The following is a 15,384-nucleotide window of genomic DNA, read 5'->3' as shown; positions in this document are numbered from 1 at the left end:
GTCCTCCGTGACTTAAACCCGGTGACTGTTATAATGCTAACAGAAGGAGGCCGGGGGAAGACCGGTCCGGGGTTACCTCCTGCTCCAAGGAAGAGCGTGGGAACATGCACATTTGTGTGTATGTGTGTGTGTGTGTGTGTGTGTGTGTGTGTGTGTATTTGTATGTGTGAGATGTAGGTGTGTGAGTTATAAGGATAAGCCAAAAAGCAAGAATACAATCTGAACATCCCTGAAAAATCCCTGTCTTTTAGTCACGATTCATCGTTTTATCCTGATTTGACACAGCTGTCAGTGAAGATTCTTTATGATGTCACACACACACACACACACACACACACACACACACACACACACACACACACACACACACACACACACACACACACACACACACACACACACACACACACACACACACACACACACACACACACACACACACACACACACACACACACACACACACACACACACACACACACACTTTATACACATGATTCAAATGACACATTTGGCTACATCTGTTATTTCACCATAACAGGGGTGAAAATGCACTCCATAGGCAAAGCTGCTACATTTCAATTTGATAAGCTGTGTGTGTGTGTGTGTGTGTGTGTGTGTGTCCGTTTGTTTACATTCCTTTTTCCCTTAACACCTCGACTTTAATCTCCTTCCATGACTCAACACTTCCCATCATGCTGCCGTGTGTTTGAGTGATAGACACACAGTCTCATGTTGTCAAATGCTGCACATGCATACTTTATCACTTCACCAAACACCTGATGCACAAGCGCGTCGGGAGCGTCTGTGCCGTTGCTTCAGTAACACCACCATCTAGAAATGTTGTAATGGCTTTGCACAATCTCTTATTCCTTCCTGGATGAAAAGGCTGTTGTCAAGACAACACAGCACCGTATCACTCCATCATGCACTCTGTTGTCCTCTCTGCGCTCGTTTCACTAAAGAGCATTATTGATGGGGCACTCTCTACTGCCTATTACTTGTCTCATTTTGCAGCTTTCAAATGAAGCCAGGCTTTTTTTTTTTGGCATCATACTGTGAGTTCTGCAAGAACTGGCTAGTATTTTAATTTTATTCTTATGCAACTGTGCGTTTAAACTGGTATAAGACCTGTTTATGTGTCCATCCGTTACATCAGAGAGCATGCAGTAGCCTTGAGATTACTTTGCCCTGTCGGTGTGAAGCCGCATAATGTTGCGTAATCTTAAACTGGCTATTGCTTCTACTTGACTCCCTCTCTCTCTCTCTCTCTCTTTAAGTCAAAAGTAAACACACACATACATGCACTCCCTCACACATCATTCAGCTCTGCTCCAATCCGGCCTGCCTTTCCCTGCTTTTAAAAAGGTCCCGACAGAACTGCTGTATGGACGTGCTGCGGCTTTCAGCGAGCTGAATCAGCAGGAAATTACCATTCAACACGGACAGCAGCACTACTATGGCGGCGATATAATATAACACCACGCCTGTACAACCCCGCGGGAGAAACAGGGGAGGAGAGAAACCTCCTGCTACAGTAACTCAACAGCTGAGCTGAGGAACACGGTGCGCTTCTTGTAAGATTCCAACCCAATTAAAGCATCACGGATAAATGTAACAGCACTACAGGGAACGCAGCAGCGGCGGTTGTTCTGGTCACACACTTTTCTGTTACGGAGGTTGTAATAAAAGGAAATTGGCCTGCGAACACAGAGCTCAATTTACATGAAAAAATAATAAGCACAGTTGATCACACTCTTCGGCTGGCGAATGCGAAGCAGCAACCTGGAGGAGGAAGGGGGGCTGTCTTTCTATGGAAGAGAGGGAGGGAGGTCAATAAAGAGAAGTTGGGGTGATGGTATGTTGGTGCTGTTTGTGTGTAATCTATACGCACTTGTTTACTTTGTTTTAAGGAAGGACAAGAAGTTTATTTAACATTAAGCGTGCCAATCTGAGCTAGATGAGAGAAGTGATGAGGTCCACCTGTGGTCAACACAAACGTGTAACAAACATAGTGGATTTCCTCCACTCCCTCGTTAATGACGGGGAGATCTGTTGAAGTCAAAACTAAGGACTTGTGTACAGATCAAACAGATTAATATGCTTGAGTTATATGTAACATGTTGTTTGATTAGAAGCCAAAGATCCTTGGTGACACAGTTCAGAATCTGGTATTCTCCCTCTGGTCATTGAAGTTGGTCGATTTAAAAAAACAAAAAAAACAGACATTGTGAGATGTGTGATTAGGACGGTAGTGGAAACTAGGTCCCACTATGATGGTTTAAGAGAATTATTGTTTCATGAAGTAGCTCGTCAAATACCTGAATTTTTTGGGGGGGTGGACGGCTGTACAAAAACTGGATTGTGTTTTAAATGTGACGTGTTTAAGCTTTCCAATTTTCTCCTGTACTATGAAACGCTTCTACAACTTAGAGGACACACTTAAGCACATTTACCAAGCAGGAGCTTTCTGTTCAAATGATAATGCTGTTGTCTGGACTGAATTATTGATGCAGAAAAAGAGTAAAGAAAATAGAAGCTGCGTAAAATGTATCTACATCTCTAATACCGTAATCATATTGTTCCTTTATAATTTCTTCTCCACATAATTCAAATTCTTCAACACTTGGAAGACTCACTCGACTTTTTCCTTTCGTTTATATTCAAATCTTAAATTATGATGTTGAAAATCCATCTGTACTTACTTTATACAAAAAAACAAATTTGTGCTAAATGTTCGTGAGCGTTTACAAAATAACCCTTACGGGGAGTGAGAGGATGTAACGGAACATTCTGCTCGTGTTGTCGAACACAAGCGTTTTGGGACGGTGATTTTTAAAAGCTTCCTTTTCTGTTTTTTGTGCCGTTGGATTCAGAAGAGGTGCAGGACCCTCCTCCTGCACTTCCATATCTCACTTAACTTAATGCAATGATGCGTCTGTTGATTACATACACAGGGATGAGTCGGCACCTTACGAACATCAAACCTGATCAAACAAGAATGAATGCAATGCATAACTAGAATGAGTTTCTTCATTGACAGTTTCCAGATCTTTCCAAGACCATTATCTACTTTCATGAGATACATGTTTTCCCTTAATTTGTACTGTCTTCCACAAAATGTGTTTTCAAATTGTGCTAATGAGGCAAAATGAAGCAGAAAATGGAACTCATAAGGCAGATGTGTGGATGTTAGTGTTGTTTTTTTTTTACCTGTAGTACTATGGGGAGCTGCTCAGGAGGGTTTCTGTTTTCTACGCCCATCGTCAACCACACCTGAAATGCCGTCAGCTGCTCCGCGAAGAAAGGACTGTGCTGTGGACGAAAACACAAACAAACAAACAAGAGCATGTACCGGTATGAGTTTCATCATGATACTACAGAGTGAATGATTCTGTCTCATTTACTCGCTCGCTCTTCTCACACACTGTAATGAGTCAGTCTGCAGTGTCTAGCTTATCATTTCATAAAGAGCCCTGACATAATGAGCTAAGAACTGACACCGCACTGCAGCAGCTACATAAATCCTGATCTCTCATGATCACCTTCGCTCTCTCTCCGCTGTCGGGGCAGTTTGCCTGATTGATTGGTTGCTGGCCGCAAAGTTTTTGATCATGCCGCGTGTTTATATTGCAGCGGGAATTACAACGGCGTTGTGTAGACTGTTGATGGATGGAGAGCGGGGAAATATCAATGCTTCCTGGCTGGATGGTTCAATTAATTTGTGCATCATCAAAGTTTAATAACTTTTACGAAATCACTTGAAGAAATTTCAAATGTGAAGAAAAAGCATTATGAGGAGCTGAAATATCTGAAAACTAATGTTTCATTATGTGGAAAGAATTAAATCTGGCTTCAAAGTAAGTTTACTGAAAAATTAATTTGAGCAACCCTCTTAATTGTATTGAAAAAAACTGAAGATAATCATCATGGTGTTCTTCAGGAAATATAAGTAACATAATATATGACCTTAAAGATTAGTTCTAATATACGTGCATGTGTGAATCATCAGCCTTCCTTTCTGGGCTTCTGTAGTCACTGTCTCTGTATGTTGGAGCCAGAGGTGAACATATTTGTAAAAGTTTGGAATGAGGTTGTCCTGGTCACCATGGCAGCAACTTATTCATCACAGGTTTTCATGTCCCAGAGCATAGCGTGCTTTACTGTTAATTTTACTCAAACTGGAACCATGAAGTAGAAAACGAACATCACGATGTACTGAAGAAGACTTCAAACTACAGATTGAGAGCATAAACTCATTGGATTAATGTTCACTCAGGTTATTAACAAAGTGAGAAGAAGAGTCTTATTCTCATAGAATTCTATGCAAAGGACAAGTTTACAGTACATTGGATTACTGGATTTATTGGATTACTAAGAGGCTTAAACTACATCATCTTAACTGTTTTGGGTTTATGATGCGTTTAGCGTTAAGAGCACAGGGTGACCCCCCCGTAGTTTGTGCTTGAAAAATACTGTTTTTTATTGTCTCCACTTCTCATTTCATTCAGGGGCCAGAGAGAGCTGAAGCAGACGTCATGAAGTGAGACGTGTGGTACTCTGGATTTGTCACCAGTTAGTCACTGACGTATGAAGATAAAGAAACATTCATACTCAGGCTTTGGGCAATTTGACGTCATTTCTTAGTCAAGCATATGTTTGGACTGTGGGACAAAGCCGCAGTACCCGGAGAGAACCCACACATGCACGTGGAGAACATGTAAACTCCACACAATGACAGTTCTTCCTACTGCACCAACCTGTAGCCCAAATAATACGTCTAAAATAAATCATGTCTCCATAGAGGCACTGATAGCCTAGCGGTTAATGAGTGCACACTATGTACAGAGGCTGTCGTCCTCCAAGATGGCCAGCCTGGGTTTGAATCCAAACTGTGGCTCTTTTCCCAACTCTCTCTCTTCACAGTTTCCACCTCCTGAAATAAAGGCATTAAAAAGCCCATAAATAAAACTTGTAACAAACTGAAAAATGTCACCATAGTATGTGTCGTAACTTATTGAATAAAGAGTGTGAGATATTTAGATAGATATGATGGTGACCAAAACATTTATCTATAATGGTAAAAAAAAATAATCACCACTTTTATATAAAGAAACAAGGATCACTTTTTATGTTTATTTATGTTTTCCTGTTTTTACTTTTTGCATTTGTGAAGCACCTTGTAACTAATTGTTTTAAAAAATATATTCTGAAGCATTTTTAAACCATTCAGGAACCTGAAAAAAACTAAAAATAATTCTAATTGAATAATTAAAATTAACCATGCACTATAATGTGTCTGCATTGACAAATCCAGTTGTGACACAGTGTGAGTCAAGGATAACAGATGTAGAACATCAGGGAGGATTTAAAGGCTCCTGAAAGAGGGAGCAAGACAGAGAGGGAAGATCTCCTTTAGTAGTTCTCAGAGGCTCAATTACGGTGTCGGTAAGTGTTTTTCGGCCCGAGTGCAGGAGAAAGCAGAGGTGGATCGCGGATGGAAAACTTCTCCTGGGGGAACGATGGGGAAGACGCTCACCGCCGAGGGCCAGGTGGAGGAGAAAATACGGCCCCCGAGAGAAGTGCTAGCATCGAGGTAAGCTAAACATGGTGCCAATTTCTGATTAGTTTGCATCGGCAAGCGTATATGTCCAGCAGGCTGCTCCTTCACACCAACACTGACACAATAGCGGTCTTTTGTTGACCCAGATAACGTCATTTATCATCAGTTCAATCACTCTCTTGCAGGGTGTTTCCAGTACACTCAGCTTCTCCATCACAGTCCCCAGCCATGTCAATAAATATCGAAATAAACTGGCTGAAAGTGCAGGGCCGGTGGTTTCCACATCTCACTTTTATTCAACACTCACACTTGAATTATTGGACCTGACGTTTTACAATGTTCTCCAAATGGGACTGAGCTCGAGTCTGTATGCGTGTGCGTGCGTGCACGCGTGTGTTGAAAGATTAATAGAGATGCTGTAGACGCCGGTGGCTAGGAACTTGCAGTGCAAACAAGCACAGGTGATGTTTTCAGGCGTCAGTGGTGGACAGATCTGAGATAAGAGCCATCCATCACTGCTAGACAAACATGAAACGCTAAACTTGCAAAAAAAACAAAAAAAAACAAACAGTCAGATTGAGCTCTTCCACCAAGGGATGCTAAAGAGGTCCCAGTGTTTGTTGTCCTGTCACACACACTTACTCTGAAGGCGGTGCCCTCTTCAATGATGGTGGGCAGCTGAGAGAGGCAGATGTCCACAGCCAGGTCCCACGCTTGCCTGTAGAGAGGTGACATACACTCACATAAACCACGGCAGGAATCTCTTAGCCAACTAAAGAAACAAGACCATTTCTGCTCCTAACCCCGCCCCCCCCCCCCCGCTCTTCATGTTGCCTTTGTAACCCATCACTAACACTTTCCTCCTCAGCTCATGTTTTCTGCAGAGCACATACACCTCTTTAAATTCCCAGCACGAGGTCCTGGAGAGGGCAGCAAAGGAGCCTTTAATCCCTCTCTAAACACCAGCGTTCTCTCATGGTCATCATATCTAATTCATGGGGTTATGTAACTGGCATCAAACCGTGTCACACCTTCTCTGGTCTCTGCGTCTTTCCTTCCACTTTCTAGCTCCTCCCACCTGTTCCCAGTAGATTCACAACAATGTAAAGCTGAATGAGCGGCATAAAGTTCACTGTCAAAGACTCTTTTTGCTGCTTAAATAGCTTCAACCATTAGTTGGGAGTATTATAATAGATAATCTGGCAGTGTTGAAAGTATCATGGACTCACTGCTGTCCGTTTTGTGCAACATACGAATATGCTGCAGAGAAAGAGTGGCGAGAAAAAGAGAAGAAAACTAAGAGCACACATGGTGGCAGGTGTTGTGTTTACTCCATGAAGAACTTTTAACGGGTTCTAAAAGACAACAAAAGGGCGATTTATGGAGTCAGCTGGTAAAAAGGTTTAGGATTAATGGGAGAATTTAAAAACTCAGCTGCCGTTTTGGCAGCAAACAGTTCACCAGCAACTCCAGCTCAAAAGTCAGCAGTAGAACATCAGACTGCATGATGAAGAACAGGTGTTAATCACATTTTCTGTGGCTGGTTTTAGAGAAGTTTAACTGCGTTAGATTCAATGCGACTGTTTAACTCACTGGTAAAAACCAAAAGTCATGCAGAACTTTGCTAGCATCTGTACATCATTTCTTATATTTAAATACCAAACTAATTCATCTACCGTAAATTCCGGACTATAAGCCGCTACTTTTTTCTCACACTTCGAGCACTGCGGCTTCTACTCCGGTGCGGCTAATGCATGGATTTTTTATGGGGGACAATGAGCTTGTGCCGCAAAAACATTTGACTTCGTCACGTCGGATCTTAATATCAGTCATTTTGCGCTTCATGCACGCACCCTCATGATGGAAAACACACGGAGAAATACATATGATGCAGCTTTCAAGTTAAAGGTGATCGACCTGGCTGTCAAAGAAGCTAACAGAGCTGCTGCACGTTAAGATGACACTGACAGCGACAACAGAGACTGAGGAAGTGAGTAATGAAGTCATTCTGAGGCAGTGAATGGATGGACTTTTTCTTGTGAAATATATTACGGTCATCTTTTTCATCAGCCGTGTTACAGACACCGTCGGCTAGGCTTCGTATTGTAACGGTTCATGTTGTAAAGTCAGTAGTTGATAATGTGTTCATAATTCCGATTATGTGGAGAGTCAGTGAATGCACCAGCGAGAACGTGTTGTGTGGCTGTATGAGAGAACGCTGGGGGAGAGAGTTGGATTGTTACGGCAAGTTATGTGTTGCTCTCTGCTGTAAACGGCGTGGTCACGGCCGACAGTGATCGGGTTATTAAAAGTTATTATTTGAACGCTCTCGTCGTCCTTTAACGTCCGTACGGACGCTACAGTATTTGCGGATGTTACCGGTAGCCTACGTCTGTGTAAATAGCTCTTGTTATAGCGTGGACACCTGCGGCTTATAATCAAGTGCGGCTTATATATGTACTAATACATTTATTTACTTATTTTTAGCTGGTGCGGTTTATATCCAGGTGCGCTCAATAGTACGGAATTTACGGTACTTTAATGTAGAAGGCCAGGCTTTGTTCCCTTCTGTTTATGAAGTGACTCTGCCGTTAAATAGGGGCCGCAGGGTCATTAAGACACAATGCCTTAAATTATTTACAACAACAACAAAAATGTGTGCACAGCAGATGGGAAAGACTCTACAATAGTAAATGTATTCCAAAAAGGAAGATCTCACTGTGATCAAAATGAGAGTATTAAGACAGGGAGACACCTCTGATCATATAATCACCAGCGGGTGTGATGCTGTTCTATGGAGCAGTGCAAATATCAGGTGTCTTGCTCAAGGGCATCTCGGCAGTGCTCGAAAAGGGAACTGGCAACTCTCGATGTGCTTATAGTGTTTAAATCGGTCCATCCTCTACTCATGGTTTCTCATGAACGTTAGGACAAGAGATGGATTTTGTAGCTGGGATTGCTGAGATGAAAGTACAGAAGTGTAGTGGGAAGGTAACAGACTGTTCTGTCCCACTCACATAAAAAGGAGACAGCCCCACTTTTATAGACCACCATTTTTCAGCTGGTACGTGCAAACCTTTGGCCAATCTGGCACTGTAAAGAGTAGCTACAAGCAATTCAAGGGAACAATGTAACTATGGATGAACAGCCAACACTCACTGCACTACTTAAAAACTGACCAAAAAAACTGCTGCAGTCAGAATTTTTTTTCAGCCTCACTTACTTAGAGCTCTCTTCATAAGGAAGCTATGGTGCTGCTGATTAGACTGTTAACCCTTATGGGAGCTCATTTAATGCCTTGCCTATGTTAAACACCTGTGACTGGTAGATATGATGCTGTGTCACCTCAACTGTAAACATTTCAGTTTACAAGATCCTTTCTTTAAGTTTGCACCAAGAAATATTTTGTGCTTTAGCGAATATTCTCTGTTAATACCCTATTTGGACATTTTGTTTCTGAAACAACCAAATGTTCGAATCAGAATCAGAAATGATTGTTTTTTTACAAATCATGGAGTAGCACTTGACATAGTGAATTGTAAAGGCTGTGTGTTGAGGAGTTGTAGGTATCAACACTAACATAATGAAAGTATACCTTCACATTTGGGGTTATAGATTATTAAAACGTTACCACATCTTTGCACACAGGCAGTGACACTGGCTCTCTATGAAATGAAATGAAAATATGTTTTGTTTGAGGAGCTTAAATGTTCTTTGTCCAGTGTTTTATGTTGTGTCTTGACTGTGATCGTAGCTTCTCTAACAATGTTGTTCCCTGCAAATAAGCATCCGTCCATCCATGTTGTACAATCAACATGTTTTCTGTAATCTTTGGATATCTAAGATTTTTTTATTTTTTTTTAAGGTTTCATAACTAATTACTTGGCCTGGAGTCTATAAAGTAATTCTGCCAACGAATATGTTTCCCTGCTGTTGTTTATGTAAGCTAGCGGTGAGGAAACATGCTCAGCGCAGAATCCGCTGCAGCGTTTGAGTTGACAGAAATGACTTGCATGATGTTGCCTATGCATGCGAGTAAACCATCATCATAAGCTGTCTATGTGCATCTCTCGTTTTGTGAGAGATGGGGAAAGCCAAGTGAAGAGTGTAGGGGTAAGGTGGTGGTAGGCGGCTGACTCAGCTCTTTTTCTGTGTACCTTCAGAGAATGGTGCAGAGACATACACACATATACAGAAGAAGTACACACTCCTACTCTGAAACGAGGGACGAGGGAGTAATCAGCCTTGGGTTTAAACTTTATTTGCTCTTCACTATTCCGCTCAATTTGAATAACAATTGCTGTTTGTGTTTGGGAACCATCATCGATCAACAAGCCCCTAAACTGCTTAATTCGTCCTCTCCATCGTCCTTCCCCCGGTCTTTGTTACTCCAACCTTTTATTTTTGTACTTGCCTTTTATCTCTGGCACTTCTATCTTTTTATTACTCCCTCAGCCTTGTGTCTTACAGTCTTAAAGAACCTCTTTGTTGTTATTCTGTCCACTATGATACTGCATGTGCTGCTGTGAAACGCAGTGCAACTTCCAATTTCTTTGGCGGTAACCACAGCAAACTAATGGGCCTGCACAAGCGAGTAAGAAAGGCTATTGCTTGCTCAAGGAGCAAGAAGTATTGTGCTCTACAAAAAGTGATATCAGAGTGTTGCACAACAAGTTGCTCCTCGAGGCAGAAAGATGGAGAGAGTGTTTCTATTTTTCTCAAACAAGAGCCAGGTAATGAGTGGGAAAGATGGAGGGATTTACAGGAATTTATAGAAGGTTGAGGAAAAAACTGTTGAAAGTTGGAGAAGTGTTTGCATCAGTAAGGGAGGGAGATGAGGGTACAATGTTTCTCACACAGGAGAATCTCAAATCAATTGTAGCTAGGAGGAAGGAAACCTGTAGGGGACAGGGGTTTATGATGAAATGTATATTATAATGATGATAAACTCTGGTCAGTTTTTTGTGAATGGATAGATCTGTACTAAAATTAAAAAAAAAAAAAAAACCGCCAAATTGGCTAGAAACTACAACATGTCATTAATTCTTCTCGTTTCAAGTCACTCCAACTCATGAATGCTGATTTTTAAAATACATCTGTTAGAGATGTATTTTAAATCTGTTGTTTTGATCTGTTGTCAAAGCTTTGCAGAGTTAATACACCGGTCTACATTACACTACCAATCAGCTCAGAACACAAATTAAGGCCAAACCAGAGATTCTTTGTCATCAGACATCTGTCAGTCAAAAGGGAAACAAGCGGACCAAAAGAAAACAAAAGCAGCTCATAAAGCAACTCCAAAGCACATCAGAGGAACACTGATTTTCTAAATCAAACATATTTTGTATCTTTTCTTTTTTTAACAGGTTTTGGTCACTGGTCTGTTGTATTGGAGGGAAGGAAACGTTTGTGTAATATTTGGCTTCTTCTTGTTTACTATGAACACTGATGGAGTTTGATCCTGAAGAAGCTGAGATAGTGGCAGCTCCCAGCTCCTCCTGCATTAGGAAGACGTTTGGGTATTTGAATGTGATAAAGCTGATTTGAGTTATCTTCTTTTTGCAACATGAGGAAACAGTAGGGACGTAAAGATTAATGGTGAGGTAGTTCAAAAATCGATTCCAAGTTCTCACCGTTCACTTTGATACTTTAAAAAATTATTCGCAGTACCTGGGTACGAAGTCAAGACCAGCCAAGCGCCAAATGTGGGTAGATTTTCTATTTGGTGAGTTCATTTCAGAGGGGAGTAAGAGGGGCTCTGGGAACTACCGTAGCTATTTAAAAAAAAAAAAAAAAAAAGACCAGCAAATATGTTTTTTACATTTCCCGATCTGATAAAACTATTGAATCTATGACTTAAATCTGTGATTGATTCAACAGAACATAATGCTTTTTCAAGTACGTAAATAGACTGTAACAGATGTGTAGGTGACACAAAAACACAATCTATCATTTTGGCTGGTATAAAACATGTTTGGCCTGTGATTTTTTCTACCCGCCACCTTGACTGGTGAGTCAAACCAGCGTTACCTGTCAGTAACATGGTGAGCGTCAGCAGCAGTAGAGCAGAGGTGGTTGGTTGTAACAAGCAGGCGTTATCGTGACAGATGCAAAGACCAAAACATAACGAGCAGGTTTGTAGCCGCGCTCGCCCAAACAAGTGTAAGACCCAAAGAGATGAATAGGGTCATTTAAAATGAAATGATTTTTCTTTTTTTCTTATTTTGTAAAATAAATCATGAAAGAATCACATCGTGAACAATATTGTATCACAAGTTGAGTAAATCGTTACATCCATAGAAAGCAACATAGGTAATTGTGTGAACCCTCAATTTTCTCCATGCTAAATACAAATACTCATCAATATGAAGAAGAAAAACATTTGGATGTTTTTTTGTTTTTTTTAAACAAATAGCCCAGCGCTAACACTCTGGTGTTTATGTTTGTAGATGTACATGTAAAACACAGCAAGGATTCCTCTCTCAGGTCTCCGGCTGTGTTTGTAAAAGGGACAACAATCTAAACCCTGAGATGTTTAGATTATTCCAAGAAAGTTTTGTATCGTTAGATGGTTCTGTTCTACTGTAGAACTACTGCTTTTAACCTAAATCTATCATGTCCAACACAGCAGGGGGATCTTTGAGATGTCCCAAAGTGTCTTAATATCCCCCAGAGAACAGGTGTTACCCTGCTGCCTTCATCCAAAGTGATGGGTGGTTGTAGTAACAGCCGTGCCTTTACTCATCATACTACTTGTTTTGTGTGTGTGTGTGTGTGTGTGTGTGTGTGTGTGTGTGTGTGTGTGTGTGTGTGTGTGTGTGTGTGTGTGTGTGTGTGTGTGTGTGTGTGTGTGTGTGTGTGTGTGTGTGTGGATGGCGTTCAGGTCAACCAAGGATTCAGTCAGTGAAAGCTCCATGACAGTACAACTGCCTCTGCCATAAGAGACGGAGCCACACATAAGATACAGCAACACTGGCAGTCCTCAGCACACACAAGTAACTGAGAAAGTCAGCTATGGAGCATACGGAGCATGAGAGAGGTGGCTGCATATGCCAGAGCTGAAGTAAATAAAACCACCTCCATGTTTTGGCTCACACTCCCTCCACAGCACAAGTTATGAGCGTAATTAAAGCATTTCATTTTCTGTTTTTGGTGATCAGCGCAGTTTGAGACATGGGCGGAAATGTAACTCAATTCACTGGCTTGCTTTTAAAAATGATTGATAGAACATTTGTGTTCCCTTTGTAGACATTTTGAATTAGACATTTTTCTATATCCAAGGACAGAAACTGGTTCTTTTGGAGAAAAAAAAAACATTCACATTTTGTGAAAACAATTCCAACAACCCAAAACTAGCTTCCTGCTCGCAGCAACGTATCGGTAAAACATTACGGAGCGGTTCTGAAGGAGCAGATCGATAGATATCTGCATACAAAAAAGCTTGTTGTTCAAAGTGCTATAAAAAGAGGATCAAATGGTGAAGCCTTCTACCAACCAACAACTAAACTGCTTCTGCTAAAGATGCATTACTTACAGTACACAACAAACATCCATTAAATACAACTAAAACAGTGTGATAAATAATAAAAAGGGTTTGGAGCAATTGAAAGGCATTCATTCTGGTACTTTAAATCTAATCCACTAAATGTGAGCCCCAATCACTGTGCAAAGAATGACAAACCACGTGACATGTCAAAATTAAATAGGTCTTCATTTTGTAAGACAAAATGATGTAAATATTTCAACACACTGTTACTTTAGAGAAATTAGGCCAGAGGATACATCTTTATTGACCAGAGATCAAGTTGATAGCATTTTGGGATGTCTTCAAAACATTAAATGGAATGAAATATAATCATTAAATAAAGCTGACATGCCTTTAACAACATTGTCTCTCATTTCGCCGAATCAAAGAGTTATTCTGCCCGAAAGTCACACTAAATGAAATGTTCTTTCATTTAGTGTGTGTGTTTGTGCGCATGTGTGTGTGTGTCAGAAAGCAATGTGTTGTGTTTGTGTGTCTTACCACATGGCGTGCATATATGTAGGGGGTAGACGGGGACTGCTGACCGGTGTACAGTTGTAGGACCTCATTATCCTCTCTGCGAGAAGGAAATTGCGGAACAAGCTGGCCACCAGCAGGTCCTGACGAAATAACTTCTGGAACAAATCTGTAGACCGAGAGAGAGAGACAGAGAGAGAGAGACAGAGAGAGAGAGAGAGAGAGAGAGAGAGAGAGACAGAGACAGAGAGAGAGAGAGAGAGAGAGAGAGAGAGACAGAGAGAGACAGAGAGAGAGAGAGAGAGACAGAGAGAGACAGAGAGAGACAGAGAGAGAGAGAAATAAAAGTATCCGTCACATCAGAGAAAGAAAATGAATAAACTTGACAAAAAGAAGGGGACTGCAGGGAAGGAAAATGTGGTGATGAATGAATGAAAGAAAGAAAATAAAATTGGGAAAAATAAAAGAATAATAATAAAGTTGGTCATTTTCAGAAAACAGGTCGGCCTGTGTTCAGATTTACAGAACACACAGAAAGGTGGTGTGCAGGTTAAAAGTGACAAGTTGCATCTTTTATCAGCTTGTTCATTTATTCACCAGGACACGTTATCACGCCCGGACCAATCCCACGCCACTCTCTGGTTTAGGTTTGTGATTCCCTTGCTTGTCGGACGGAGCTACTGTGTGTGTTTGTTTGGGTGATATTCTATGAGACAGTGTCTGAAAACTGTTCAGAGAGTGTTAGTGTTCCGCTCTTTTAATGCTGAAGTGCTTGTGATACTGTGTGTGTGAGACAGTGTGTGTTGGATTAGGTGTGCGGGGCCTTCATTACAGGGATCCTCTCTGATGTGGGCTGCTTCATTAACAGCAGAGCCCCGGGGGGTTTTAAAGGCTTTGGCAGCCATCAGCATTGTCACATTGCTATTCTAGCTGGGATACAGTTTGTCTCAAGGGAGTCTGAGTGTGTCTCAGAGTGCTAATGGTAGTGTGTCTGTAGATGTGTGTGTGTTGCATACAAGAGACAGCTGTGAAGAGTAAAAGTGCTGTCAAATAAATGTCAAGAAAGAGGAGAGGAGTGGACAGAATAAGCCTTTGGCTAACGCTAACAGCCGCTATGCTTGTGTTACAGGACTTTTACATATGAGCCTGTTTGCACGTATTCTTGCTTTTGCAGCTTTAACTCCAATTATAGTGCTCGACACACTTACAACAATTAATCTCAATTTGAAGAGCCAACCTGCACTTACTGCACTTTCGCCACTTAATGTCGACATCTCCGCCATTTTCAACCACCAGGGACGTCCTTAAAGTTTCAGTATTTGCTGAGACATGACTGCTGCTTTTATCCGTAGTTGTTATTTTGGCTCCCTGCGAGCTGAAATGCGGGGTCATTTCATTTTTCATCATTGTTAAGACATTTTCCAAGTAAGAGTAAACTGTTTGTTTTTTTTTAACCGTTTATTTTCCGCAATCCAACTTTAACAACTTTGCGTTAGCTGCGTTTGCAGGTTTGTCCTGACACCACCTTTGTTTGTGTTCTCTTCTGCTTTGGGTCTTGTTATAGTTGTGGCCAGCATCAGTCATGATAACAATGTGCTCAGCAAAATACTTGCAAGACCTAAAAATACAAAATAAGCTCAAACAGAAACACCCACATGTTCAGAGTGACTGTTGCTACACTGGTCAAGCAGGAGTGATACAGACTGAAATGACAGATCCACCTTGATTTGTAGGAGAAATAATGGGCATCACGTTCTTAGTATACTATGCGTCATTTTGCCAGCTGAAATGAAAGTGTTCAATGTTGGATTTTATCATC

General features: G+C 41.2%; 1 protein-coding gene across 4 annotated transcripts in view; it reads right to left on the bottom strand.

Moving 5' to 3' along the window:
- The window catches only part of rptor (regulatory associated protein of MTOR, complex 1), a 170,082-nt gene that overhangs the window by 57,664 nt on the left and 97,034 nt on the right, over window positions 1-15,384 (bottom strand). For all 4 annotated transcript variants that reach the window (XM_079337749.1, XM_079337751.1, XM_079337750.1 and 1 more), the window contains exons 10-12: window positions 13,590-13,734; window positions 6,206-6,281; window positions 3,214-3,315 (exon numbers count right to left, since the gene is read on the bottom strand). In XM_079337749.1, the coding sequence (XP_079193875.1) occupies window positions 3,214-3,315; window positions 6,206-6,281; window positions 13,590-13,734 (323 nt within the window). The remainder of the gene's footprint in view (window positions 1-3,213; window positions 3,316-6,205; window positions 6,282-13,589; window positions 13,735-15,384) is intronic.

This window comes from Symphodus melops (assembly GCF_947650265.1).
Source record: "Symphodus melops genome assembly, chromosome: 2".
In the NCBI taxonomy this organism is placed as follows: domain Eukaryota; kingdom Metazoa; phylum Chordata; class Actinopteri; order Labriformes; family Labridae; genus Symphodus; species Symphodus melops.
Note: the sequence above shows the minus strand (reverse complement) of the source record. Positions and strands in the feature narration are given on the sequence as shown.